The sequence below is a fragment of the Callospermophilus lateralis genome, chromosome 4 (genome assembly GCF_048772815.1).
Source record: "Callospermophilus lateralis isolate mCalLat2 chromosome 4, mCalLat2.hap1, whole genome shotgun sequence".
In the NCBI taxonomy this organism is placed as follows: domain Eukaryota; kingdom Metazoa; phylum Chordata; class Mammalia; order Rodentia; family Sciuridae; genus Callospermophilus; species Callospermophilus lateralis.
The window spans coordinates 75,610,571-75,636,896 of record NC_135308.1 but is presented as its reverse complement, the minus strand read 5'-3'; the positions used below and the strand labels follow the sequence as shown (position 1 = coordinate 75,636,896).

The window sequence follows — 26,326 nt, the reverse complement described above, 5'->3', positions numbered from 1 at the left end:
CAAAAAGGGATGGGGATCTAGTTCAGTGGTTAAGAACCTATGGGTTCAATTCTTAGTGCCCCTCCCCCCAAAAAAATTTGCAAAATATCTAAATGATAAGGAAAATATAAAAATAAAACAACTCCTATTTGTACTTCCAGAGTTAAATATAATTACTTTTTAAAGATTTATTATTTATTTATTCGCTTTTTTATTGTTGTTGTTGTTATTATTATTATTATTTTGCGTGTGTGTATGTGTGGTATTGGGGATTGAACTCAAGGGTGTTTAACCACAGAGTTACTTTTCAAAAAATTTTTATTTGGGACAGGGTCTCATTAAGTTCCTGAGGCTGGCCTTGAACTTGTGATCATTCTGCCTAAGTCTCTCTAGTCTCTGGGTTTACAGGTGTGGGCTATCACACCTGGCTGAGGATGACTTATTTCTCACAGTTCAGGACAATGAAATAGAGGTTAAGAGCCATGTTAGATTTAAGTGTTTTAATGTAAAATAATATTCCTAATTATGTGAACAATGTGTGACTTATATGAACTAATTATGTGAATTTAGACACAGTTAATATCTCTAAGTTACAGTTTTTCCCACCTACAAAAGGCATAATTACAGTGGCTTATGGTATTGCCAGAAGAACAAAATGTGATAACACATGTAAAATGCCTAGTTTGATTTTTTTTTTTTTTTTTTTGTAGCACTGGGGATCAAACTCAGGGCCTCATGCTTGCTAGGCAATTACTCTACCACTGAGCTACATCCTCTACACTTTTAAATTTGATACTTACTTATTTGGTACTAGGGATTGAATGAACCCAGGGGCACTCAAACACTGAGTCACATTCCCAACCTTTTTTTAATTATTATTTTTTTAGATGTTGATGAACCTTTATTAATTAATTAATTAATTAATTAATTTATATGTGGTGCTGAGAATTTAATCTAGTGCCTCACAGAAGCTAGGCAAGCGCTCTACCACTAAGCCACAAACCCCAGCCCCTCCCAGGCCTTTTTATAATTTATTTAGAGACAGGATCTCCCTAAGTTGCTTAGGGCATTGATAAATTGCTGAGGCTGGCTTTGAACTTGTTATCCTCTTGTTTCTGCCTCCCCAGTCACTGAGAGTACAGGCTTGGGCCACTGTACCTGGCTTAAATTTTATTTTGAGACAGGGTCTCATTAAATTTTCCAGGCTGGTATCAAATTTGTAATCCTCCTGCCTCAGACTCCCCAGTTACTGGGAATACTGACCTGCACCACAGCTCCCAGTTATGTGCTTAGCTTTAATGCCTGCACATTATAAATATTATGTAATTATATGTACATATAATTTAATTAAATTATAGTAGTGTATATTTAGAAGACACAAAGACTTTACTATCTAAGGCAAAATTCAGTCATCAAGTTGTAATCTTGTGTATGCAGTCTTTTTTGGGCAATTCAAATATTAAATGAGCAATCTTTTTGCCTTCATGTTATTTTGTATAAAATATAGAGTAATTTGAGAAAAGTTTAATAAGCCAGAGGATAAAATACGTGTTTGTAGCAGAATCATGTATGGAGGAAGAAAGCTGAAGTAGGCTTCCTAGTGGCATTTTTCTGTCTCTGATAGATTGTTGCGGAAGGGGCAGAAGTTATGTTTTATTTATTTATTTTGGGTACTGTGGAGTGAACCCCAGGACACTTAATCACTGGGCCACATCCCCAGTCCCTTTTATATATATGTTTTTTTTTTTTGAGATAGGGTCTCATTAAGTTGCTTAGGGTCTGGATAAGATTGCTGAGGCTGGTCTTAAACTTGTGATCCTACTGGCTCACCCTTCCAAGTCACTGGGATTACAGGCATGTGCCACCACAACTGGCTAAGGATGTGCTTTAAAAAACATTCTATATGACACTCAGGACAAGATATCTTGTAGGATTGGCAAGTGAACTGAAAAAGTCATATTTTGTGCCCTTTCTATATTCTATAGTTTAAAAAGCATTTCACATAAATTAACTCATTTGGTAATTGCAACAGCCTTATTGGGTATCAGGAGGAGTGTCTGGTCCCCGTCCCCGCCTTCCGCGACCAAGATTCCAGAGAACAGGGCCCTTGCACAAGTTTGTAGAGCAGGAAAAGCGAACAGGACCCAGATCTTCTGATGTTTATTTGTCAGTTGCTACATCACTTATTCTTTTATGTGTCCACTCATTGAGAAGAGTAGTTACTGAACTCCAGGATGATATCAGGGCAAAATATTAACCTTCCTTCAATCTCTATAATAATTTATAAACTGCCTCGGGGAAGAGAGAAACTCATCAAAGAAATTTCTGAGAAAACAAGTTGCTCGTCTGTATAGAGAATACAGTAGAATGGGAAAAGATCAGAGTACCAGAATTAGTGTGTAAATTGGAATTGACAGTGTAAGGTGTGCACGAGGGACTCTCCAGACAGGGAGCAGTGGGATGCCACCCTAGGTAGACCGCAAGCTGCACAGAGCGCAGCGGCGGGGAGGCGGCTGGAGGTGAGTGCGCAGCGGCTGGGCGTTAGTAGGCTTCAGCGGGAGGCAGCCGTGCGGTTACCCGGGTGGAGCGCACACCCCGGCGGCTCGCCGCTCGCAGCCGACCCGCTCCTCCTTAACCCGCGCGGGGAGGCGGCGGCCCGGCGGGCGGGGAAGGGGGAGGGGCGCGGAGTGCGGCGCGGAGGCCGGGGAGGAGCCGGGGCCTGCAGCGGAGCCGAGCCGAGCCCGAGCCCGAGCCGAGCCCTGACACTGTCCGTCCGCTTTCTGGCTCCCCGGGAGCCCCGACTGGACGGAGCCCGAGAGGTGGCAGCGCGGGGAGCCCCACGCGCCGAAGGCAAAGGACGGGACGGGACTGGACTAGAAGAGGCGATGCCGCCACAGTAGGCAGTGACGGGAGTCGGAAGCCGCGGCCTCCCGGACCCTGCTGCCCAGGCCAGCCAAGGGAGAGCGGGGAGTACGAAAACCCCACCCTCTGGGACACCCCCGGAACGTGGGCGGGAGCGGAGACCAAAGAACCCTCTCTCCTGTTGGAGGGAAGACCCCAAGCCCCTTGGGTGAAGGAAAGAAAAGCTCGTTGTAGGAGACGCAGCTCGCCTTCCTGGAGGCGAGGAAACCCCCATAGTGGCTCGGGAGAAGACCCCCAGAAGCAGAAAGAGGCGATCCTTCCTTAAGGAACGGAGGGGGACCGCCCCTGCGAGTCTCCACCCTCCAAACACACTCTAAACAGTTCAAGACTTTTGAGGCAAAGAGAAAGGGGAATATGCCAATGGAGTAGACACCCTCCATCCCACTCAGTACTCACGGAGGAGAGGCGTCCTTAGGTTCAGTAGCAAAGTACACTATAGCGAAAGAGGAGGAATTGGCTTTCCGCCTTTCTCCAGAAAGGCGGAAACTTCCTTTCACCTAGACAGTGGAACCAGGTAGAGCCCCTCCGCTCAGATTTCCAGCAGACAGAAAGAACCCTCCGCCCCCGAAACATTCAGTTTGGGGGCGAGAGGGACTCCCCCAAGGGGGAGGAGACAACTCCTGGTTGGGAGAGGCTCCTCCCCTCCTCCCCAGGGTAACTGGCAGGGTGTGGGGGGTGTGCCACCTTCCCCAGGTAGGACCTCCTTCTCCTCCTCCACCCATTCCCCCCTCGGCTCCTCATCCTCAGGGGACCCAGTTCCCCTCACAAGCTTGGGAGGTTCAGTCAAGGACAGGAAGAGCCACTGAGGATGAGACCAGTCACCTGCTTCTGAAAAGGGGAATCCCTCCAACCTCAAACTCCAGTACCAGGTGGTTTCCTCCCTTTGCGGGGGGACTGGTGGAGACAGGTTAGTGTTTTCTTTCATTTTTCTCTGTCATCTTTAGGCACCAGTGGGCTTAGGGGCCTGAAATGATAGATCTTGGGTTTTGTTACGGGGGAAAGTAGAGTGATAACTCAGAATCCTCTGGAAAATGTGTTCTGAAGGAACTTCTTAATTGGAACCTACATCTTGTTGCAAAAACTCAGAGAAATGGGTTTGTTAGTGTTCGGGAGGACTAAAGGGATGAATCTCATTTAACCCTAGGGAAGTGGATATTTTCATAGTGAGGACAACTGGATCACTGATAACAGTTGCTTTTTCAGAACTGCATGCATACTGTGTAACAGTGATGGACATAACCCAACAGGACTTCATAGCACCCTCCTCCATCCTTGGGCCTTTTCACCTGGAGAGTGGGCCCTCATCAAAGTCATGGTGGCAGCTCCTGTCCTAGGCTTGTCTAGGGCATGCCTAGGTCAGCTAAGTATCTGCCAGAAGTGTCCTTTCCAACCCACTGTGATTACTCTTTACAAGCAAGAGAAACAGTCTGTCCCCACTAACCCTACTTCAGATACTGGGAGGACTCCTCTCCTGACATTCTCATTCTTAATTGGATGTATCTCTCTCCCTACAAAATCCACAGGGAAAATATGAATCCCCTGAGGCAAAAAGACAGTACAGAGGACTGACATTCCTGAGTTAAAGTTCTTCACAAATACTGGATCTGCCCCAGTCCTGTACAGTTCTCCTGCCCTTCACTGACAGTTCATCAGCAAATCAGGTCCTTGATAGCAAGAGAGGAGGGTTGCTACTAACCCCTCTCCAATCTTCCATCTGAATAGTTGACCAATAGGAGATTTTACCTCTAAGGAGTTCATTAGTTTCTTTCCGGAAAAGCACCTAATAGTCTTTATTCTCTGTTTCTTGTTCAGTTCAGGTCCCTGGAACTTTATGTTTAAGTTTCCCACATAAGATAGGAAATTATCAATGTTCAGAATCTTCAGAAAAAGCAGGAAAAAGGTGCCAGGAAATTTTCCTAGATGAGCCTGGGCTGTGTTTTTAGTAGATCTCTGTCTTTCAACTTGAGGTCACTTAACTGGGTACTAGCTTTCCTGCTTCACCATTGGAACATACCTTATCTTCAGTAAGGGGCATTATACTCCACAGCAAGGCCATGTGAAAGGCTTCCTCTCCTTGGGATATTTTTTCCCCTGTCTAGGTTGCTGGTGGTCTGCTTAAGTCCCTAGGTATGTCTACTTGTTCCTGGGAGATACCTGTTGTTGGTGGTATATGAGACAGGGCTATACCCCACAGATTTGTATGGCTGCTTGGGTAGAATGTTGCACATGTGTTTCTTAACTGAGGTGAGTGTTGCTCCAGTCTTTTGTCAGTGTTTTGCATAAGCGTGTGGAGAACAGGGACATGTGCTTTTCAGACTATACTCCAATTCCCTAGAGTTGTGTTTCTGATAGGCCTCTAGGAGCAGATGATCTGTTGCAAAGACCTGGAAAAGGTGGTGGTTAAGGATGCCCAACTGGGAAGAAAGGCTTGGCATCCCCTTGTCAGTGGGAGCCTCATCCCACATAGCAGGGAAGCCCAGTCTCAGGTTGGAACCATTTCTTCTAGGACCAATAAGAGAGCTTCATCCCTGATACCTCTAGTCTCAAAAGGATGAGAATCCCTGACTTCTAAGTCTAGAACTGCCTCCTCCACTTTTCAAACAGTCTGTTTCTTGCAAAGCACTTTACCAGATGCTGGAGTGCAGCTTCTGAATAGTTTAGAGAGAAGTGTATCCTAACAGCTCCAGATATACTACTATTGCACAGTTTAACTGGCCCTGCTTGATCTGAGTTTCCCTAACCCTCTTTGCCTCTAAGGAATCAATTAGAAGCAGTTGGCTATTGGGTTGGATTAATTAAGAGGTAGAGATTGCTATTTTCCAGACCATGTCTTACAACTACAACTAGTTCCCCCTGAAAGATAAGAGATAGTATTTTCCCTATGCCTTCATCCTTGGGGTTTTTTCAATCTTAGTATTATTCAGTATGGGGGTATGATCTCTAAAGGAAAAGTTTGTAATTCTGACAATGTATACTTGGTATTGGCTTGCTGATTCCAGTCTTACCTGTTTGTGGTCTGTCCGTTCTCTAATATTTAAATTCTAATATTCTCTTTGCACACATGCTGAGCCTACACTTTACTACTATGCTACACTTCCAACCCACTAATAGTCTTTATATTTCCCCATTCAAAAATAACAGCTATACTTAGTAGCACATACAAAGTACTTAAAAATACGAACTTTAAATCCTCATAACAATACTTATTGGTACAGTAATTGTCTCTGTTTTATAGGTGAAGAAACTAAGACACAGAGAGATTAGGTGATTTGCTTGAGGGGCACAGTCAGAGGTAATGGAGCTGGCATTGAAACACAGGCAGTCTGACTGATATGAGGTACACTTAGCCATTGTCTTATTAGTTTTGGAATTATGAACAAGGTAGAAAGTTATTACTCCTTAATACCTGATTTTGGCACTACACAGAGAATAATTACAAGTCATTGAGATAAAATGAGAAGTAAACTGTGTCAGTTATTTTGGATCTTACACATCTCACCCAGGATTGGTCTTTAGCTCTTACAGAATGTGTTCCTGTTTTTCTCTGCCTTTCCCCTGGTACTGTAGTCCTGTGGATATGAAGGAGCCTGCCCTTTGGCTGCCTTTCCCTGTTTCTGGGGGTATTTCCTTTCAGTCTTCCAGCACACACGGAAGAATGTGGCCTGACTCAGGTTCTGCCCAAGCCCAGTGGCACAAGGCCCACCTGGAATGAGAGGTCTGGGTAACTAGGTTGGTTGGATTCAGAAATGGAACTACCTCTTGTTTGCCTTTCTAATAATAGCCCTGAACATTAGCCTCGTGCCATTATTTTGGGGAGTGTGGAATGTGTGGTAGCCACAAGCTCATTAAGCTTCATTCCCTTCCCTCCAGGGATAAAGCTTTGGCAGGGTTGATGACTTCATCTCTTACTGAAGGGGAAACTGAGGTATTAAGACTTCATCAGAGAGCAAGGGATTGTTAGGGACACTCTGAGTCAGAGTTGCCAATATAGCTGAGGAACCTCTGTCTCCGAGGTTCTATACATGAGGCTGCCCTTCAAGAATGGGGAAGTGAATGGGGTGAGGATGTGGGACAGGTTTTAGGAGAGTGGTGCTGGAAGACCAGAAGGATCTGACCCTGCAAGCTTCTTGTAGCTGGTAAGATTGGGTATATTTTGAGTACTGAGTTTTCTATCTGGAGAACTGATTGGGAGGGTCCAGGAGAAAGGTTAAATTTAACCTCAGTGACCTAAACTGGTGCTGGGGTAAGGGTATAAAAGAGCACAGAACAACTAGTAAAAGGTTGATTGCTTCCATTCAGGAGTCATGGTGATTGGCATGTGTCAAAAGGATTCTCTAAGGACTCTACAAACACTTTAAATTCACTCTCATGCTCTTTTTCAGTTTTGAGAGAGTTTCAGATGAAATATCAACTGGAGATCTTTGTGCTCTTAAGATGGGTGCAGTGGCACGTGCCTGTAATCCCAGGGGTTCAGGAGGCTGAGGCAGGATGATCTCAAGTTCAAAGCCAGCCTCAGCAATTTAGCAAGGCCCTAAGCAACTTAGCAATACCCTGTCTCTAAGTAAAATCTGAAAAAAAAAGCGGGGGTGTGGGGGGGGCTGGTTAAGCACCCCTGGGTTCAATCCTTTGTATAAATAAATAAATAAGATTTCCTAGGGATCTTCAGCAGAAATTAAGAATGAAATATACCTGTAGCCTCCACATTTGGGAGCTTGGAACTTGAGTACAGGAGTTTGAGGCCAGCTTGGGCAACATAGTGAGAACTTGTCTCAAGGAAAGAAAATAGGGTTAAACCTCTTTAAGGATCTCTTCTTCTGGGCAGGACCTAGTTAATCCCTGGTCATTGAGAACCTGCTAATTGACATGTTGCTCTTCAGCTGGGGAAACCCAGCTATGGGACTGAGATATTGTCTAAACTCCCTGCTATAGCCCAGAGGCTGGGAGAAGATATGTGGTTGCTTGGAATGATTAAGTGTCTATTATTTTCCAGGTTTCCATGGTTTGGGGCAAGGTGGTGGTATTAGGATGAAAAGGAAGATGATGGGAAGAGGAGCTAAGGATAAAGTGGAAACCTTTTATGATGTTATTTATAAGCCCTCCTCCCTCACATTTTTTTCTTCTGTCAAAAATTCTTGTGTTGCAATTGGGTCTTTGACTGCCCAGGCCCCTGAGGCACTAAGGTGTTTTCTTTAGCCTCGGGAATGGGTGTGTTACTGGGTGGCCACTCTGCTCTGTACTTGTACTTGTGTGTACAGGCAGATTGTATGGGTGGGACCTTGGAGAAGAGGGGACTGAGAATGCTAACCCTTTGGGGAAAGGGTAGGTGTCAAGGACAGAAGAATTACTACTAAAAGAGAGCCTGAAAGATGTACTGGGGTCAGGAGAAGGGTTGGGGGGAGTTCTGTCTGAAATTGAGTTTTGACCTGCAAAATATGTAGAACTGTGTAAACTTGTTTGTATATGCTCATGCATGTATCTGGCTGTAGATTTAGACATCACCTAACTAATATATTTCTGTCCAGGATCTGAACTCAGACATTCTAGACTGGCTCCTCCAGAGCAATGCCCTGGTGGGACTGAGGAAAAAAAAGCCAGCTGGAATCTGGCAGCTGTGCAGGCACAAACCTGTTAGGCAGCAAGTGCTTAGGGGGTTTCTGGCATCATCTCTAAAGGAGTGCCAAATGGCTATCCAGTGGTCCTTGCCAGCCTTTCTGGACCCCGTAGTACAGATATCACCCCTAATTCTTCACCTTCCCCCTCCAAGATGTCACTGTAGCTACACCTCTCTGGCAGCAAGAGCACCCAAGCAGTGTGGTTGGCAGTTGGGCGTTCAAACATCAAGCGTGGGCGGTCTGGCAGCCTTAGGAGTTTGCATGGAGGTGTTACGAGCCTGCGTGCCTGGCTGGGAAGGAAGGAGGGAGAAGGAGGGTGGGGAAGGAGAGCCAGCTCTTAGCCCCAGAGTGGCTATTTTTAGTCAGGCTATCTGATTGTTACCGATGGCACACAGCTGGGTGTCTCCCTAGCTCTGTGAAGCCCAGCAGGCTGAGAGGTGGGAGGTTCTTGCTGATGATTTCTTCCTGGTACTAGTGTCTGTGGGCAGAAGCAAGCAAGGGGTAGCTTTAAAGGTGTGAGGGTAGCAGTGTACTCAAGATCTGTTTCTTCTGTGTGACTTTATGCTCTGTTGGTAATGTATGCTATATATCTAATTGTGACCTTAGTGTATGTGTCCCATTGTTTATCTGTCAATTTTGTATTTGGTCTTTGCTGGTTGTCATATATAATTTATATCTGGGATATGTCTAATATGTTTCGTAAGCACATGTGTCTGGGATAAAAAGGCTGAATGTTCATTATAAATGTGATATGAAGCAACTTTAAAAATGTTGGTATGTGCTTCATTAGTATACATCTTTGTTTACTCAGACTGTTTTTTCTTTACATGTACACTTGTGCTATCTACCTGTGGATATGTATGCAAATATAACAAGTGTCATATAATTGGAGAATGGACTAATTTTATCTGCTTAGTAGTTTTTTTTTTTCCTTTTTTTTTTAATGTATCCCTGCAAAGTTCTGAAATGTTATGTTGTAAGGCTGTATGTTAGGGCAATTGAGGGCATATCTCAATTTGGTGTGAGGTTTGGTGTCTGGTCTTGCCTGCAGGGAGAGGCCTTGTGGGGATGCTTTGCATTAAGATGTAGGATAAGTAGCAGTTGGTCTTCTGGTATTTGATTGATGACATATCTGCCTGGGAGTTCAGGTCACTGGTTAAGGGTCATCCCAGGAAAGGAATTGCCTATGGAATTATAGTGGAAGAAATACTTCCCTTAAACATTAGGAATCTGGTATTTCTTTTCCCTAGTCGTTGGAGGTAACACTCATTTATTTTTCTGCCCACCTTTGTCCTCTTCTCTGCAGAGCCCAGAAGTAACATGGCTTCTGACCTAGAAAGTAGCCTCACTTCCATAGACTGGCTTCCCCAGCTGACCCTCCGAGCTACCATTGAGAAGCTTGGGAGTGCCTCCCAGGCTGGAACTCCAGGGGGCAGCCGCAAGTGTTCCCCAGGCTCACCCACAGATCCTAATGCCACCCTGAGCAAAGATGAGGCAGCAGTCCACCAGGATGGCAAACCCCGATACAGCTATGCTACACTCATCACCTATGCCATCAACTCCTCTCCAGCCAAGAAGATGACCCTCAGTGAGATTTACCGTTGGATCTGTGATAACTTCCCCTATTACAAGAATGCTGGCATTGGTTGGAAGGTGGGACTGCTTCTAGAACCTGGGCTTATTTTTAGCCTTTGTTTTCTCTTTTTCTCTACTTGTTTCCTTTCTACAATCTAGTTCAGTTTGCTCTGCCTTGTCTCAAAGATATGTCAATTTAAAAATCTCATATCTTTTACCTTTTTCAGAGTTGAATGATTTTCTTATGATATATCAGGGAAACTCCAGTGATGCCAAGCCATTAAGTATAGTTATGGATGCAGGATGCTGTTGTACATCATACCCTCTTTTCTTCTGATTCCTCAAAAAGGACACTCATTCATTTCACAAATATTTATTGCCATTCTACTATGTTCAAGTCACTGTGCAAGGCACGGCATTACTCCCTCCTACCTAGAGGTAGGAAACCCATCAAATTTTCATAGTTTCATTGCACATAGTCATCATCTTCTGAAAAACCATATACCAAGAAAAAAATATATATAATTAGGTCTTTGATCAACAGGTAGTTCACCAAACACATAATGAGAGGTTAAGTTATTTGCCTAGAGTTGAAGGAAGAAGGGGTTGCTCTTCCAAGCAAAGAAGGAAAGCTGATGTTATAATTTCTTGGAGGAATAGCTCTTTTGCCAATTGTTGATTAGGAATGGGAATTCTATGTAGTTTTCTCACTCTTTAAATCAGTTAACATACAAACTGGACAGTAAACTGGAGACTATTGAAAGCATTTTGCTTTCCTGTTGTAAATATGTCTCCACTAGACCACAACCTTCAACCCCATCAAAGACATATAAACAATATTTTTCTTTGGTCCAGGTGTGACCATTCTAGGAGCTATTGAGAAAGTGAAGGTAATTTGTGCCTTTGTTTTATCCCTGATTTATATTTGTTATAGTCTATATAAACAGGTTTAAAAAAAATACCTTTATTTATTTTTTTGTGGTGCTGAGGATCGAATCCAGGGCCTCACAAGGTGAGGGCTTTAACGCTGAGCCACAACCCCAGCCCTATATAAACAGTTTTTAAAACACTTTTTCTTTTGCATTGATACGGTGGATTGAAGAACTGGGCAGATGTGATATTTTTGGGGCGGTGGGTACCAGGAATTGAACCATCCAGGGGCACTTAACCTACTGAGCCACATCCTCAGCCCTTTTTTATATTTTATTTAGAAACACCGCCTCACTGAATTGCTTAGGGCCTCGATAAATTGCTGAGGCTGACCTTGAACTCACAGTCCTCCTGCCTCAGCCTCCCAAGCCGCTGGAATTACAGGTGTGCACCACTGTGTCCAGTGGCAGATATAATTTTTCAGGCATTTATGTACCTATTGTCAGTTAGTGGAAAAGTTGAAAAACCATATAATGAGGTTTGCAGATGAGAGGATGGCTATAATGTTGATTGATCTCACTCATCAATTTAATTTCTTCATTTTCTTATCCTGTTGCTTCTGCTTTGTGAAATGTAATTTCATCCATCAGTGTAGTTAATAGCTGCTAAATGTACCCTGATCCTTGAACGTTATTGTGCATTATGCTCTTTTAGGTCCTATTGAAAAATATTTTGCTTCACACATTCTTGCATCTAACTTTCTTCTCTGCTTCCCTAGAATTCCATTCGGCACAACCTCTCTCTCAACAAGTGTTTCCGGAAGGTGCCTAGACCTCGGGATGACCCTGGGAAGGTGAGATACTGCAATGGAAATCATAGGGAAGAGCAGGAAAGAGAGTGAAGTAGTTGATGGCCCAGAGTCCTGTGGCTGTTTTAATTACCCAGAAGAGGAAATCATGTTAATTAGAGAAGCATCTTTATTTTTCTTCAAAGGAAGAGCTTAGTTGACAAGCTTGTGGAACCCTATTAGAATGGGTGACTAAGGAAGATTGTGAAATCTTTTTTTTTTTTTTTCAATAGGACTATTTGATAAAGTTGATTTGAGACTCCCTTTTTTTGTGTGGCATTCTTTTTCTTTTTAGATGTAAAAGATTTACTTAATAACCTTTGTAGAAACTTTTCTGTACAAAAATCTTTACTTTTTACACTGAGATTTCATCTCACACTAGTCAGAATGACAGTCATCAAGAATACAAATAATAAATGCTGGAGGGATTGGAGAAAAAGGAACACTTTACACTGTTGGTGGGACTATAAATCAGTACAACCACTGTATAAATTGGTATGGAGGTTCCTCAAAAGACTAGGCACAGGGGGCTGGGGATTTAGCTCAGTTGGTAGAATGTTTGTCTCGCATGCACAAAGCCCTGGGTTAAATCCCCAGCACCAAAAAAAAAAAAAAAAAAAGACTAGGCATGGAACTACCTGACCCAGCTATACCATTACTTAGTATTTACCCTGAAGAATTAAAATCATCATACTACAGTGATACATATATACCCATGTTTATAGCAGCACAATTCACAATGGCCAAACCATGGAACCAGCCTAGGTGACCATCAACAGATGAATGGATTTTAAAAATGTGCTATGAAGCAAATTTTTTATTCATAAAGAAAAATGAAATTATTTCATTTGCAGGAAAATGGATGGAATTTGAGAGCATTATGTTAAGTGAAATAAGTCAAACTAGGAAGATCAAGGATTGTATGTTTTCTCTCATGTGGGAGCTAGAAAGGAAAAGGAAAAGGCCAGGCTGGTGGAGTCTCATGAAAATGAAAATGAAATCAGCAGAGTAAAGGGACCAATGCAGGGAGAAGGGAGAGAAAGGGGAGGTACTGGGGAATGATAATGGCTAAGTTATATTCTTATATTGTATGGATATATGAATATATAACAACAAATCCCATCATTATGTACAACTATAATACACAAAAAAATTATGGAAAAAATTTCTAGTTTTTACTTTCATAAGAAAAGGGATGGAACATTCTCCCAATTTGCAAAAGCAGATGCTAAAGGCCAGATGAGTTTTGCCTCAGGTCACAAAGAAAGGGAATGACTGTCTCTGGCCATTTTGCCATTCTTTGCACTAAATATTGTACTTCTAACCCTTCAGAATAATTGAGGCCTGTGTTTGGACCACAGAACGACCTCTGGCACACACAGTGAGCTTTTAGGACAGTTCTCTTTCTCATTAATACTAGTGCCCTCAGGATTCAGTGTAAATGTCTAGAAGGTTGGCATGGTGGTGTAAGCCTATAATCCCAGTGATTTGGGATGCTAAAGAAGGAGGATCACAAGTTTGCCTCAGCAACTTAGTGAGACTTTGTCTGAAAATAAAAATTAAAAGAACTAAGGTATAGCTCTTAGTGGTAGAGTGCCCCTGAGTTCAAACCCTGATATCAAAGAAAAAAACAGTAATCTGTGTAAATGCTCAGTCTTGTCCCCCCTCATCCCCCCACATTCTATTGGACATCAAATCCAGAGCCTCATGCAGGCTAGGTAAGCATTCTACCACTGAGCTACACCCCTGAGCTCCAGGCCTGTTTCTTGATATGGCTGTTGGATTATCTGTTTTCAAAAGTGGGAATTTCTATAGGTAATAATTTTTTTTTTCTCTGTGGGGATGGATTCTTCTTCCAGGGCTCTTATTGGACAATAGATACCTGCCCTGACATTTCCCGAAAGAGAAGACACCCTCCAGATGATGATGTAAGTTTCCTCTTCCTGGGAAGATGCCATTTCTGAGTCAGTTGCTCTTTCTACCTCCTTTTCTGGATATTCAGTCTTTTCCAAAGCTAAGATGAATGCCAGCAGAGGGGAGACAATGGGTTTGGGGAAGATATTTCAATTTTTATTATAGATTTCTTTTCTGTTGCAACCCTCAGCCATCCCAAGACTCACCAGAACAGGAAGCAAGCAAGAGCCCACGGGGAGGTGTTCCAGGGAGTGGAGAAGCCTCGCTGCCTCCTGAGGGGAATCCTCAGATGTCACTTCAGAGCCCCACATCTATGGCCAGCTATAGCCAGGTAGGAAGTAAAAGTAGTAGGGGCCACAGGGATGGATAGCTGGGTAGATGGTTGTGTGGCTTCAGATAGGTTTCTGTTCAAAATTACATATTATTTGTGATGTTAGGAAGATAAAGTTGAAAAGAAGGGTAAAGCAAAAGAGAAAGTCCAAAGAGGGAAATAGAGGAAGAGAAAGATATAACAGAACTTTCAGGTAAATCGGCGGGGGGAAAGGTGAGAAGGAGGAAGGGGAGTAAAAAAAAAACATGATTAAGAAAAGAAGGGTATGAATGTAATGTAGGGAAAGGGCAGTCAAAGAAGAAATGGAAAATGAGGTCAGACTCAAGAACAACCAATGAGTAAAGAAGGAGAAAATGATGCTGTTCCATTGAATATATGAGAGGAACAGGAGGATAGGCAGAAGAGCCTGGTGACCATGAAGTGTTGTATTGTTCCCTCAGCTGGGACACAGATCAGGACTTTCTTACCTGTTTTTGCAGGGAACAGGGTCTGTGGATGGTGGAGCAGTGGCATCAGGGGCTCCAAGCCGAGAAAGCTCTGAGGGTCCCCCTCCCCTCTATAACACCAACCATGACTTCAAATTCTCCTACTCAGAGATCAACTTTCAGGATCTAAGCTGGTCCTTCCGCAACCTCTATAAATCGATGCTGGAGAAGTCCTCTTCTTCGCAGCATGGTGAGTTGGGATGGGTGCCTATATTCTCTTACATTTTTGTATAAGTGATGACATTCTCTTCTCTCCCTCATTTGTTATCTTTGCATGCAAAGAGATTGATCACTATTCACAGTTAACATATCAGGAACTAAAACTGTTTGGAATAGGACAACTGTTTCAGAGAGTAGCCTGGATTGTAAGCTTCAAAAAATGAGTTGAAGGATTGCCCAGTCTAGAACCAGGGACAATGATTATTATTATTAATTTTTTTTTCTGATTGCTGGGCTGGAACCCTTGGCCAATTTGTTTTAGGCAAGCACTCACCCTTGAGCTACATCCTAAGCCCATAGGGGATTTTATAGCTATGAGCAAGTCAATTAGAGGATGACCACTAGGGGACAGCAGTAGTATCCTCTCTCCAAGAGTCCCTGTATTTCATTATAAGAATTTATTTTTATATTATTGTATATTTATATTTATATTCTTATAATGAAAACTTTCAAACATATGCTAAATAGAGTGAATAGTATAATAAACCCCCATGCTTCCATCACCCAAATTTTAAGTTACCAATATTTTGTTAAGCTTGCTTTATTTACCACCCAGTTTTTTTTTTATTGGTTGTTCAAAACATTACAAAGCTCTTGACATATCATATTTCATACATTAGATTCAAGTGGGTTATGAACTCCCATTTTTACCCCAAATACAGATTGCAGAATCACATTGGTTACACATCCACAATTTTACATAATGCCCTATTAGTAACTGTTGTATTCTGCTACCTTTCCTATCCTCTACTTTCCCCCCTCCCCTCCCCTCCCATCTTCTCTCTCTACCCCATCTACTGTGATTCATTTCTCTCCTTTTTATTTTCCCATTTCCCTCCAACCTCTCATATGTAATTTTGTATAGCAATGAGGGTCTCCCTCCATTTCCATGCAATTTCCCTTTTCTCTCCCTTTCCCTCCCACCTCATGTCTCTGTTTACTGTTAATCTTTTCTTCCTGCTCTTCCTCCCTGCTCTGTTCTTAGTTGCTCTCATTATATCAACCACCCAGTTTTTTTGAAATTAGAATAATTTCATGCAATTTCCAGACAGTGTTTCATTCAACCCATAAATATAATTTCAGTAATATGTTGCCAAACGATAAAGGCTTTTCCTTTATTTATTTACCATGCTACCATCATTCCTAACACAATTAATAATGCTTTTTTAATATCACTTAATATCTTAACCATTTGCACATTTCTGTAATTATCACATGAGAATGACTTAAGAGTTGTTATTGGGAGTCCCCTTGAGAGACCATCTCATTCAGCCCTCTGCATTTCCTGAATTTTTTGAAAAAGAAACTAGAGGTAGAGGTGAGAGATATGAGTTCAAGTAAGGCAGATCCCTTCTCCTTCTGTGGCCCTTTGTAGGCTGCAGGGACTTAACAAAATGATAACAACTGGTTAGAAGTCATTTTTTTGGAAAATATATATTAATCATCATGAATTCTTTCTTTTTATATCCAAGGGGATCAGTATCTATAGTATGTTCCAAGATTGTATTAATTATTTGAGAAATTAATCCAACTCAGGTGGTCCGTTGACTGGAGAAGGGAGTTTGGAGAAAATGTCTGAAACAAAGTAAAACATTATATTAGATGGAGTGAGGACAACGAAGTGTTCACTCAAGTTCAGCTGTGACTAAAAGCCTCTAGCCCAAGTCTAGATCTTCCCTGTCTAGTCTTCTTGGGAGGCGAATCCATTCCCACTCTGCTTTTCACCCAAGCTCCATTTGTTGGTAGTGAAATCAAGAAGGCAGTAACAGTAGAGGAGTAAAGAGATGCCCAGTTGCTCAGTTTTACTTATAATTTACTTTTTAAATTTCACTTGCTATCTGATTTTTGAAACCGTGATTCCTGGCCTATACCAAAATCCCTAAAAAGTAGTATAAAAACTTAATACACACTGACCTTTTAATTAAAATATAAGCAGTCACCACACTAACAATGCCCTGCCCTAACCTAACTGCCTTCCTGTCTGTTATCTGCCAGGAGAGACACAGGTATCCTTGTAGTTCCACACTATGTCCTTTCTTCCTTCCTTTCTTTCTTTCTTTTTTTCTTCCTCCTCCCTCTCTCCTGCCCTCCTTCCCCAGCCCCCCTCTCTTTCTTTTCATTGGAGATTGAACCCAGGGGCACTCTACTACTGAGGTATGTCTCCAACATTTTTTATTTTTATTTTTTTTTGTTTTGATATACAGAGTCATGTTAAGTTGCCCAGGCCAGCTTTGAACTTACCATCCTCCTGCCTCAGCCTCCTAAATTGCTGGGATTATAGGCAGAGGACCCCAGAACACTCTTTTTCTTTTAATTCTATAGTTTTTGTCTGAGGTCTCCTATCTTGACCCAGAGAAAATCCCGTTTAGGGAAACATGCATTGCCTAAGTCATATGCCTGCTTCTTCCTCACCCTGCAGGCTTTTCGTCTCTCCTGGGGGACATGACACCTTCTAACAACTACTACATGTATCAGCAGCAACAGCCGCCGCCAACTCAACAGCAGCAGCAGCAGCCACCGCAGCCACAGCCACCTCCTCAACAGTCACAGCCGCAGTCGCAGCAGGCACCAGCCCAGGGCCCCTCAACTGTGGGGGGTGCCCCTCCACTGCATACCCCAAGCCCTGATGGTTGTACCCCACCAGGGGCAAAGCCAACTGGGCCTGAAAGCTATGGGCCTCCCCCTGTGATGACCATGCATCCTCCCACACTGCAGCACGGGGGCTACCATCCTCATCAGCACCATCCCCACCCCCACCCTGCCCAGCAGCAGCCACCACCACAACAGCAGGCACAAGGCCAGGCACCTATCAACAGTACTGGCTTTGGTGAGTAAAGAGGGTGTAGAGAAAGCTTAGGAAAGGGTGAATGAGCCCCTAGTTCCGACCCTGCTATGGAGATGCACTTGTTAAGAAGTCAATAGTGAGTCTTTTAGCCTCAGTCTCCCAAGAGCTTAACTGAGCATATTGAAGTTGCTGCCCAGAGCTCTATTTTGTGGAGGATTTGGAGATTAAGGATTTCATTGTTTCCCTTCCATATTTGTGAATCATTTAGGAGTTTTTTGATGTTCTCCTGCCTGTGATTTGTGCTGTACTTAAATCACCAGGTAGGGAGAGTTCAAAAATGTCTTGGTAATGCAACTGGTAACCTGTATAGGTGCAAGAATCTTGCATGTAGTCAGTCTGTTATCAGTTGACTGCTATCTTATACTTTTATTTTATCTCACTGCCTACTTTCTTCTTTACAGCCTTTCCTCCTGATTGGTGCTCCAATATTGACTCCTTAAAGGAAAGCTTTAAGATGGTGAATCGGCTTAACTGGTCCAGCATTGAGCAGTCCCAGTTCTCAGGTTAGTCCTTAAAGGATGAAGACTGGAAGGAAGAGAATAAGCAGAAAAATCCAATAGAACGAGAAAGGGGTGGATAAGTGAAACTCAAAGTGTTTCATTATTTCCCCTCCACATTACACAGATGAATATTGTTAATGTCTTCAAATTAATTTTGCCCAAATCAAAATACGGCAATGATTTCTTCTAGTCAGTTTTATTTTTAAGAAAGAGAAGGCTCTTAGAATTTAGAAACCCTGGGCCACTGTTTTGTAGTTTTGTCACCATTTCCTGACAGTGTGACCAAAGCTAAGTCATTCAGTCACTTTGAAAGTTTGTTTTATTCATTGGGAAGATGGAAATAATAATAAGAGTTTAGTAAGGAACAAACAGAATGGGAGCTTGAAAATGTAGAGCACTTAAATTGAATTGTTAATACATATCATCAGTGGTATTGACTTTTGATGTGGGTGGAACAGTGAAATAGGGATGGGTCTGGAAGGAACTCTGGTGCCTCTGCAAAGTTAGCATTGCTTGCTTTCCTATTTGTAGAACTCATGGAGAGTCTACGACAGGCAGAGCAAAAGAACTGGACCCTCGACCAGCATCACATTGCCAATCTGTGTGACTCCCTCAACCACTTCCTAACTCAGACTGGTCACATGCCTCCTCAAGGGGGCTCCCACCGGCCACCAGCCCCTGCTCGGATTACTGACTCCTGTGCCCTCACCAGTGGCAAACAGGAGACAGCCATGAACCAAGGTATTGTACAAAGTAAGCTCCAAGATAGAGACTATGATGAAAAGGAAGGTGGGAAAAAGATAAAAAAGAATCACTGTTGAATCAGTGAATCCTGAAAAATGCAAAGAAATAGACTGGTCCTTTTCAGACCTTGGTTTAGGAGATCAAATTACTTATGAAAAAGGAGAAAATTTATTAGAGAAAGTCCCCATTACAAATTGTGTCTCAGTAAATTTCACACTTTTAGTATCCATTCTTTTTCACCCTAGGTGGTGAAGACCGATAACTTGTTGAAAGCCTTCATGCCCACAAGATCTATAGAATAAGGCAGGGAAGGGAGACAGAGATTGATGGGAAGAATGCTGCAACTTTTTTCTCCCTGTTTTGTTGAGTACAGTGATTCCCCGATCAATTAACTCTTGTCTTGTTTTGGTAGTGAACTCCTATGGACATCCACAAGGCCCCCACCTCTACCCTGGTCCATCACCAATGTACCCAATCCCTACCCAGGACTCAGCAGGATATAATCGCCCAGGTAAGAACCAGAAAGTGTATTTCACTCCCTTGAAGTATTAACTGCAACTGAGCACTGAAATAACTGAGCGCTGTCTTCCCTGTTAAGTTGTATTGCTTTCTTCTGACTCAGCCTGCTCTCTGTCCTAGTGCTTGCACCTGCTAGAAGGGAGTGAGCTGTCATGATTCCCATGTCCCAAAGATAGGGATGGGCTTCTTACTTGCTAGGAGGCATATATCAGGGGAGACTTTAAAAAGTCTGATGTATTTTTTAATTTAGCACTGCTGGGAATAAAATCCAGGGCCTTGTGCATGCTAGATAAGCACTCTATCATTAAGCTATACCCCCAGCCCTAGATTTACTTTAAAACTAACTTGTAACTACAATAATGAAAGAAAATAAAAGCATAAATTTAAGCAAGAGATATGTGTGGGACATTTATGTCTAGCTTTAGAAGATGGAAAATATATTTATTTAGGCAAATAAAGTTAATTTTTTAGTATAAACATACCTGCTTTGGGCACATGGCTGTTTTCCTGTCACCTGACGGGTAATATCAGAGGCTTGAGATTAAACTATCTTTTTTGATTTTTGTGGTGTTAGGGATTGAGCCCAGGCCCTGATGCATGTTAGGTAAGCACTTCCCTCCTGTGATATACCCCTAGCCTGGGATTGAATTTTAATGGTGGGCGTGTAAGTGAGGGAGACACTGAATTGCCATAGATAGTATAAAATGAACGAGTCCTTTACATTTAAATACATTTTAGGAAAATCACTCTTGTCATCCTATATAATCATAAATGTTTTCAGTTTGGGTGGTGACATCTGACTCTTTATCCATGTAATACAAATTTCTTTTCTTCTTTCTCTCTCTCTCTCTCTCTCTCTCTTTTTTTTTTTTTTCTTTTTGTGGTACTAGGTATTGAATCCAGGGAAGCTCTACCTCTGAGCTACATATCCATCCCTTCTTATTCCTTCTTATTTTTTATTCTGAGACAGAATTTCACTAAGTTATCCAGACTGGCCTTGAACTTGTGATTTGTCTGCTTCAGTTTCCTAAGTAGCTGGGATTACAGGGGTGCGCCAGTGTGCCCAGCTTATAAATTCAAATTTATGTGCTGCTCTTTCATGTAATAATACATTGTATATTATATTATCATTACTGATAGTCTTCATAATTTTTGTGCGTATGGTGCTGGGAATTTAACCCAGGGCTTTGTGCATGCAAGGCAAGTACTCTACCAACTGAGCTATATCCTCAGCACCATAATATAATTTTTGATGGCACGATATTTTATTGTCATATAACCTAGCTTCCTCTAGTTTATTTTCTAAGCTCTTACTGAAGTGGTAGCCTGCAACAAAAATAACTCTAACCTGATAAAGTAATAGCTGTACCAGCTGAGCACTTTCCATTTAGACTGATGGAGCAGCTTCTCATCCAGTCTCCTTTTACTCTTTCTTTCTTTCTGACAGCACACCATATGGTCCCTCGGCCACCGGTTCCACCTCCTGGTGCCAGTGAGGAGATCCCTGATGACTTCGACTGGGACTTGATCACTTAATAGAGTGGACATCAGCCCCGGGTCTGGTGGTTAAGTTTGGCCATGAAGAAAGAGCAACCCCAGCCCGTCCCTTCTCCTGCTTGTATATAGATATATATCCACTTTTTGTTCTTTCTGTCAGAGAAGCCACCGCAAGATGCTGCCGAAGATAATTCCCTTTTTCCTGCCTCATTTTTCTCTTGTCCTTCCTGTTTTTCCCCTAATTTGTTTATTATTATTCTAATTATGTTGTTGTTGTTGTTGTTATTATTATTATTATTATTATTATTATTGGTTATATACTGTCCCCAATCTCCTTTTCCTACACCATGGACTGTGTCTACCCCTTGCTAATTTAAAGTCATCAGGTTGGAAGACAAGGCCATGATAGCTGTAGAGAAAGGTTTCAATTTTTTGTTTACCTTTCTCTTGGAGAAACTCAACTCGAATCCCACCTTCTAGCTTTAAGTTGTTTGCTGTTCCTGTCTATTTCAGCTCAGGACTGGAGAGTCCACACAGTCAAGTAGAAGGGGTCTAAAACACTGCTTGGCAGCCATGAATTTGCAGGTTTTACTCAATGGTGCTAATTCTGTCCTCCGAGCTCGTCCCTGATCCTTTGTCCCATCAATCCTTACTTCTTCTGACAATCCTCATTCCCCATCAAGGATAAGATGGATGATGGTTCAGGAGAGCGACAATAAAATCTTAGTGGAATTAGAGACTGGATTGGGTTGAGTAGAACACTGTGGAGAAGTGAATATAAATCGGTGTGAAATACAGTATATATTGCTGTGTCATGTAAGCTCTCATTGGCTTATTCCTAGCCCATTCTCTAAGGAAATTGGATTGGCCTTGGCTTGAACTCTTCTTCTATGTTTGTACATGAGGACAACTATTCAGCATAGGCTCAGCTTCTTGGAGATGATTTCAACTTAGTCATCTTGGCTTTTTAAAAATAATTCTCTCTGAAAATTTACGATGGCTCTGACTTTCATAGGTTGCCTTCATTACCTTTTCCCATGGAGCAAATATCATTTTGAGCTCTAGTTGTTTGCCCTGATATTTAAACTATCTTGTTTTCTTCCTTCATTTCCTGGGAGTCTCAAGAAAGAAAAAGTAAGGCATTCATACTGTGGGTTTCATTATAACCTCGTTATGATATGGGAATCTCTTTCCCACATCATAGCAGAATCACACTTATAGAATTGGTAGTGGAGGGTGGGGAGAGGAAAAAGGAGCTGGCATAGATTTGGATAGGGAATATTTCATTTATTTAATATATATAGGAAGATGCTACTCTTGAAATACAGATCATCAGGGCTAAAGCTTTTGCATTTAGGCTCTTGACAGGTGGAGGAAATTGGGAGAAGAGAGCAAATGATCTAGAAGAAAGAGTTCAGTGAGGACCAAGGGCAACTTCCAGAAGAAGTTACAGGGATAACTTGTCTCTTTCAACAAGGGATGGCCATGATTTATTGCTGCAAAGTTCGTAGTATATATTTAATGTAACTTGTTGCATTTGAGTTAGGAGAGGGAAAAACAATTTTACTTCTATTTTTATTTCACTGAATTTTCCCTTTCTGAAAGCTGCAGGACAGAATGTATGGAATGGACACAGCCCTTTATGATTTCTACTGTTTGTTCATATCCTTTTATTTATCCATGTTTTCCAAGATATTGGACTTTCTAATCTCCTGCTTTTCCCCCTCATATACCCCTTCCCTTTCTTTGGAAGGGGGTTATAAATGAGTTTGTTGGAGAAGTTCAGTGAGGCTGAAGTAAAGGGGCAAGATAGGGCAGTTAACTAAAGAGCACTTTATTTCTTTGAAGCCTTTGTAAGAAATAAATGGGGATGAGAGTAGATTGAATCCCTCATTGTGTTGGAGAGTACTTAGTGGGGTTGAAGTATGACACAATATTTCCCATTAGGGAGAGGAGCATTTCTCAAAGAGGGTGGCAAAATGCCTTTGCCTGGTGTCCCTATGTTAGGCATCTCTTCCTTATTCCTTCCATTCAAGGTACACCCTACATATAATTTTCCTTCAGTTCTCCCCAAGATTCTTTCTTTACAGATTAACACTCCTTTTTTCTAAAACCCCTTTCTACTCGGTTCCATACAGAGTTAGGAAGGGTCGGCTAAATCACACACACAAATGCCCCATGTTCATCTGTGTCTTCTGAAAACTAGTTTCATTAAGAATCCTGGTGGTCAGCATGAGTAACTGAAGTTTGGGGCTGGGACTGGAGATTGGCCAGTAGGTCTCCTGAGATTCCAGCTTTTCTCCACCAAAATCATCCGGGCTAAATGGTACAGGACAAATCTGACTCCCTTTGGGCCTCAATTTCCCTTTCCCTCCATGAAATGGAAAGAATACTACTTTTTATTATTGGTCCAGCATTGCTGGACATGAAGTATAGTCATTGTTGTTGTATTGGGTGATGTGTGAAAATTGCAGGAGCTCACTGCCTAAATGAGGAAATAAGGGAGAAAGCAGAGGAGAGGGACAAAGGAGCAAGTGTCTGGTATCAACCTAACCATCCCAGGTTTCCTCTCCTCAACCCCATGTTTGTGGTCTGGTGAGTCCTTTATACCACCCATAATGCTTTGCATTGGTGCAGGTTGGGAATGGGTATATGGTCTCACAATTCGATGTTGTTGTTCTTGGGTTTTTTTTTTTTTTTGCATGCTTTCTTAATAAAAAAAAAAAAAAAGAATGTTTCCAGTTTTATCTTACTAGTATTTGTCTCCAATTTCTTTTTGCCAGGTAGGACAGGAGAAATGTGAAAGCCTTTGGTTTCAGTTGTCCTTTGTCTCTTTCCCACACCTCACCATTGGGTTTCATTAGTTGACTTTTTTTTTAATGCCTTTAACAGTCCTTTTCTTAAATGCTATTAAATGTAGTGAACTCTTGTTGGGAGAGTCAGTAACCCCTTGCAGGTTCATGGGTGGAGTAGGCCCATCTTTTGGTGTCCATTTAAAGGATGCATGAATTTCTGACACTTGAAAGGAACCAGGGGCAAAAAAATTTATTCACATGAAATACATAAGCAAATTAAATTGAAAAGCTATTACTGCAAATCTTACATCAGGTCAGACATTATTTCCTCACAAACAAAAAATTCCAAGTGGTTTGAAATTTTTCTGCACAGTACTTTACAACAAATTTGTAGTCTAGACCCTTATCTCAATTATTGAGCAAATCATTCTTAAAAGTCTAAAATGCTATGAGAGAAGATATTTTAATAACAAAGAGAATTCCAATGAATTGTGCAGAAATATTGTTTCTACACCATCTTAAAAAAAGTTATGAGAGATTTTTGGAATAGAAAAACATTTTTTAAAGTTGGGATTTAAAATTGTAAAAATGACCAGAGTGTCAAAGTTCTAGTAGAACTCATTTTGTGCAATGAACATGAGGAAAGATTACTGTATAGTTTTGTTGTTTTTTCCCACCTTTTAAATGAAGAAAAGCTTTGCTTAAAAAATAAAATAAAATAAAATGCTATGTTGTACAAACAAGCCAAAATTTCAAAGGTTTAACATGATGAAATACACAGAGGAAAGAAAAGGTGGCAGGAATTGAAAAAAATGCTTTTTAAAAACCAAAGTAGGTTTTCTGTGGTACTATCCACAATAGCTAAGATATGGAATCAGTCTAGATGCCCATTGACAATTGAATGGATAAAGATAATGTGGTATACATATACAATAGAGTATTTTTCAGTCATAAAGAGAAATGAAATCCTGTCATTTGCAGCAAAATGGAATGGAACTGAAGGACATTATGTTAAGGGAAATAAGCTATGCATAGAAAGACTAGTACTACATATTCTGTCTCATAGGTAGTGGTTAAAAAGTTTATCTGAAAGTAAAGTTATAATTACTATAGAGATTGGGAAGGGTGTGTGTGTGAGGTATGGTGGGGGGGGTGTGATGGGAAAAGGGTGGTTGGATTTGATCAGTGCATTCTGTATGCATGTATGGAAATATCACAGCAAACCCCATTAATATGTACAATTAATATGTGTTAATAATTTTTTTAAAAAATAAGGAAAGCTATATAAGTTGTTGGAATATATAGGCAAATTAGAAGAAAAATTTGTGATCATGAGCAAATTATGAAAGTTGGCATGTTGAATAAACTATTTTAGAAATAGGAAGATATCTGGATAAAAACCTTCATCTTTTAAAACAAGAAGTCATTTTATCATGTCTACAAAAACAGCTGCAAAAGCACATTACTTAGGAACATGGTCAATATCAGGAGAAATATCTAAAATTGTTACAAGGGTTATTTCTGGGAAATGAAAGTGGGAGTTGCGAGTTATTGGGCAATGGAATAGAAGGCCTCATTTTATTATAATCTTTAAATTCTTTAATAATTAAATGTGTATATTACTATTACTTGGTAAATATAAAGATTAATTTTAAAAACTTAAATGCTGGTGGGCATGATAGCACACCCCTGTAATCCCAGGGGCCCTGGAGGCTGAGGCAGAATTGTGTGTTCAAAAGCCTCAGCAACTTACCCAGGCCCTAACCAACTTCAAGAGATCCTATCTCCAGAAATAAAAAGGGCTGTAGATGTGACTCAGTGGTTAAGCACCTCCGGGTTCAATCCCTGGTAGCAAAATAATAATAGATACTTAAAAGCTATATCTGGTAATTTGGGCATGAAAGAGACCTGGAGCCATGTTTAACCACTTTTTTGATGGTATTCCTGTCAGGGTTCTCAGTCATTTTTCAGTGAATCAAAGATATGCTGCTCCATCCTCACTTCTCTTCCTCCTTTCATTTGAAATGAGTTCCTTGAAAACTATTAATTTGGGGCAAGCAGACTAATTAGAACCTTAAAAATCAGGAGTTATGTGAAGCACAAAGTCTGATGTGAAAGAAGATTAAGAGACAGGGGAACAATAAGGAATTAAGAAATTAAAAAGAATGAAGATAGATGGTTTTATCAGTAGGCAGATAGAATCAACAAATAGAGAACTCCCCAAACCACAGTTTCCATGATATTTCATAAGAAAGTTTTTAGATGTATTCTAGATGCTCTTTAGTGGTAATCTTGGAAACTTTGACTTCCTGTATCCTGTATCAGGGGTATTCCCAGCAGCAGACATCTGGCATTGTACTCTGCTCCAGACTCAGGCGCATAACTCCTTGTTTTCACATGCTTTTTCTTTCTGCAACTTATTTTCATTTAAAACTGTCACCACCAACATCATAACAAAGCCATATAGAATAAGTGATTATCTTCCATTTATGTAAGACAAGAAGAAATGGTCTTATGTTGGTAATATGGAAAAGGATTTAGATAATGCTAAAGAAAAAACTTAGTGATGGAAACAGTTAAAAATAGAGTAGGCTGGGCATGGTAGTGCATGCCTTTAATTTCAGTTACTCAGGAGGCTGAGGCAGGAGGAATGCAAGTTCAAAGCCAGCCTC

At 41.4% G+C, this 26,326-nt stretch overlaps 1 protein-coding gene across 2 annotated transcripts; it reads left to right on the top strand.

Moving 5' to 3' along the window:
* The first annotated feature begins 2,696 nt into the window (after positions 1-2,696).
* Foxj2 (forkhead box J2) lies at positions 2,697-21,672 on the top strand. Of its 2 annotated transcripts, XM_076854111.1 has the most exons (12): positions 2,697-2,949; positions 3,649-3,808; positions 9,820-10,166; positions 11,737-11,811; positions 13,665-13,733; positions 13,910-14,050; positions 14,530-14,725; positions 17,174-17,581; positions 18,001-18,102; positions 18,631-18,840; positions 19,256-19,354; positions 20,810-21,672. In XM_076854111.1, the coding sequence occupies exons 3-12, from the start codon at positions 9,834-9,836 to the stop codon at positions 20,896-20,898; spliced, it is 1,722 nt and encodes a 573-aa protein (XP_076710226.1). In that variant the 5' UTR covers positions 2,697-2,949; positions 3,649-3,808; positions 9,820-9,833; the 3' UTR covers positions 20,899-21,672. The 2 variants fall into 2 exon arrangements, with proteins under 2 accessions (XP_076710226.1, XP_076710225.1); XM_076854110.1 differs by having other exon boundaries at positions 2,697-3,808.
* The last annotated feature ends 4,654 nt before the right edge of the window (positions 21,673-26,326 follow it).

Excerpts from the sequence above, each read along its gene's own strand:
- Foxj2 (XM_076854111.1), top strand. The coding sequence starts at position 9,834 with ATGGCTTCTGACCTAGAAAGTAGCCTCACTTCCATAGACTGGCTTCCC. Across the intron at positions 13,734-13,909 it reads GACACCCTCCAGATGATGAT|CCATCCCAAGACTCACCAGA; the intron begins GTAAGTTTCCTC and ends TGCAACCCTCAG. Across the intron at positions 18,841-19,255 it reads GGAGACAGCCATGAACCAAG|TGAACTCCTATGGACATCCA; the intron begins GTATTGTACAAA and ends TTGTTTTGGTAG.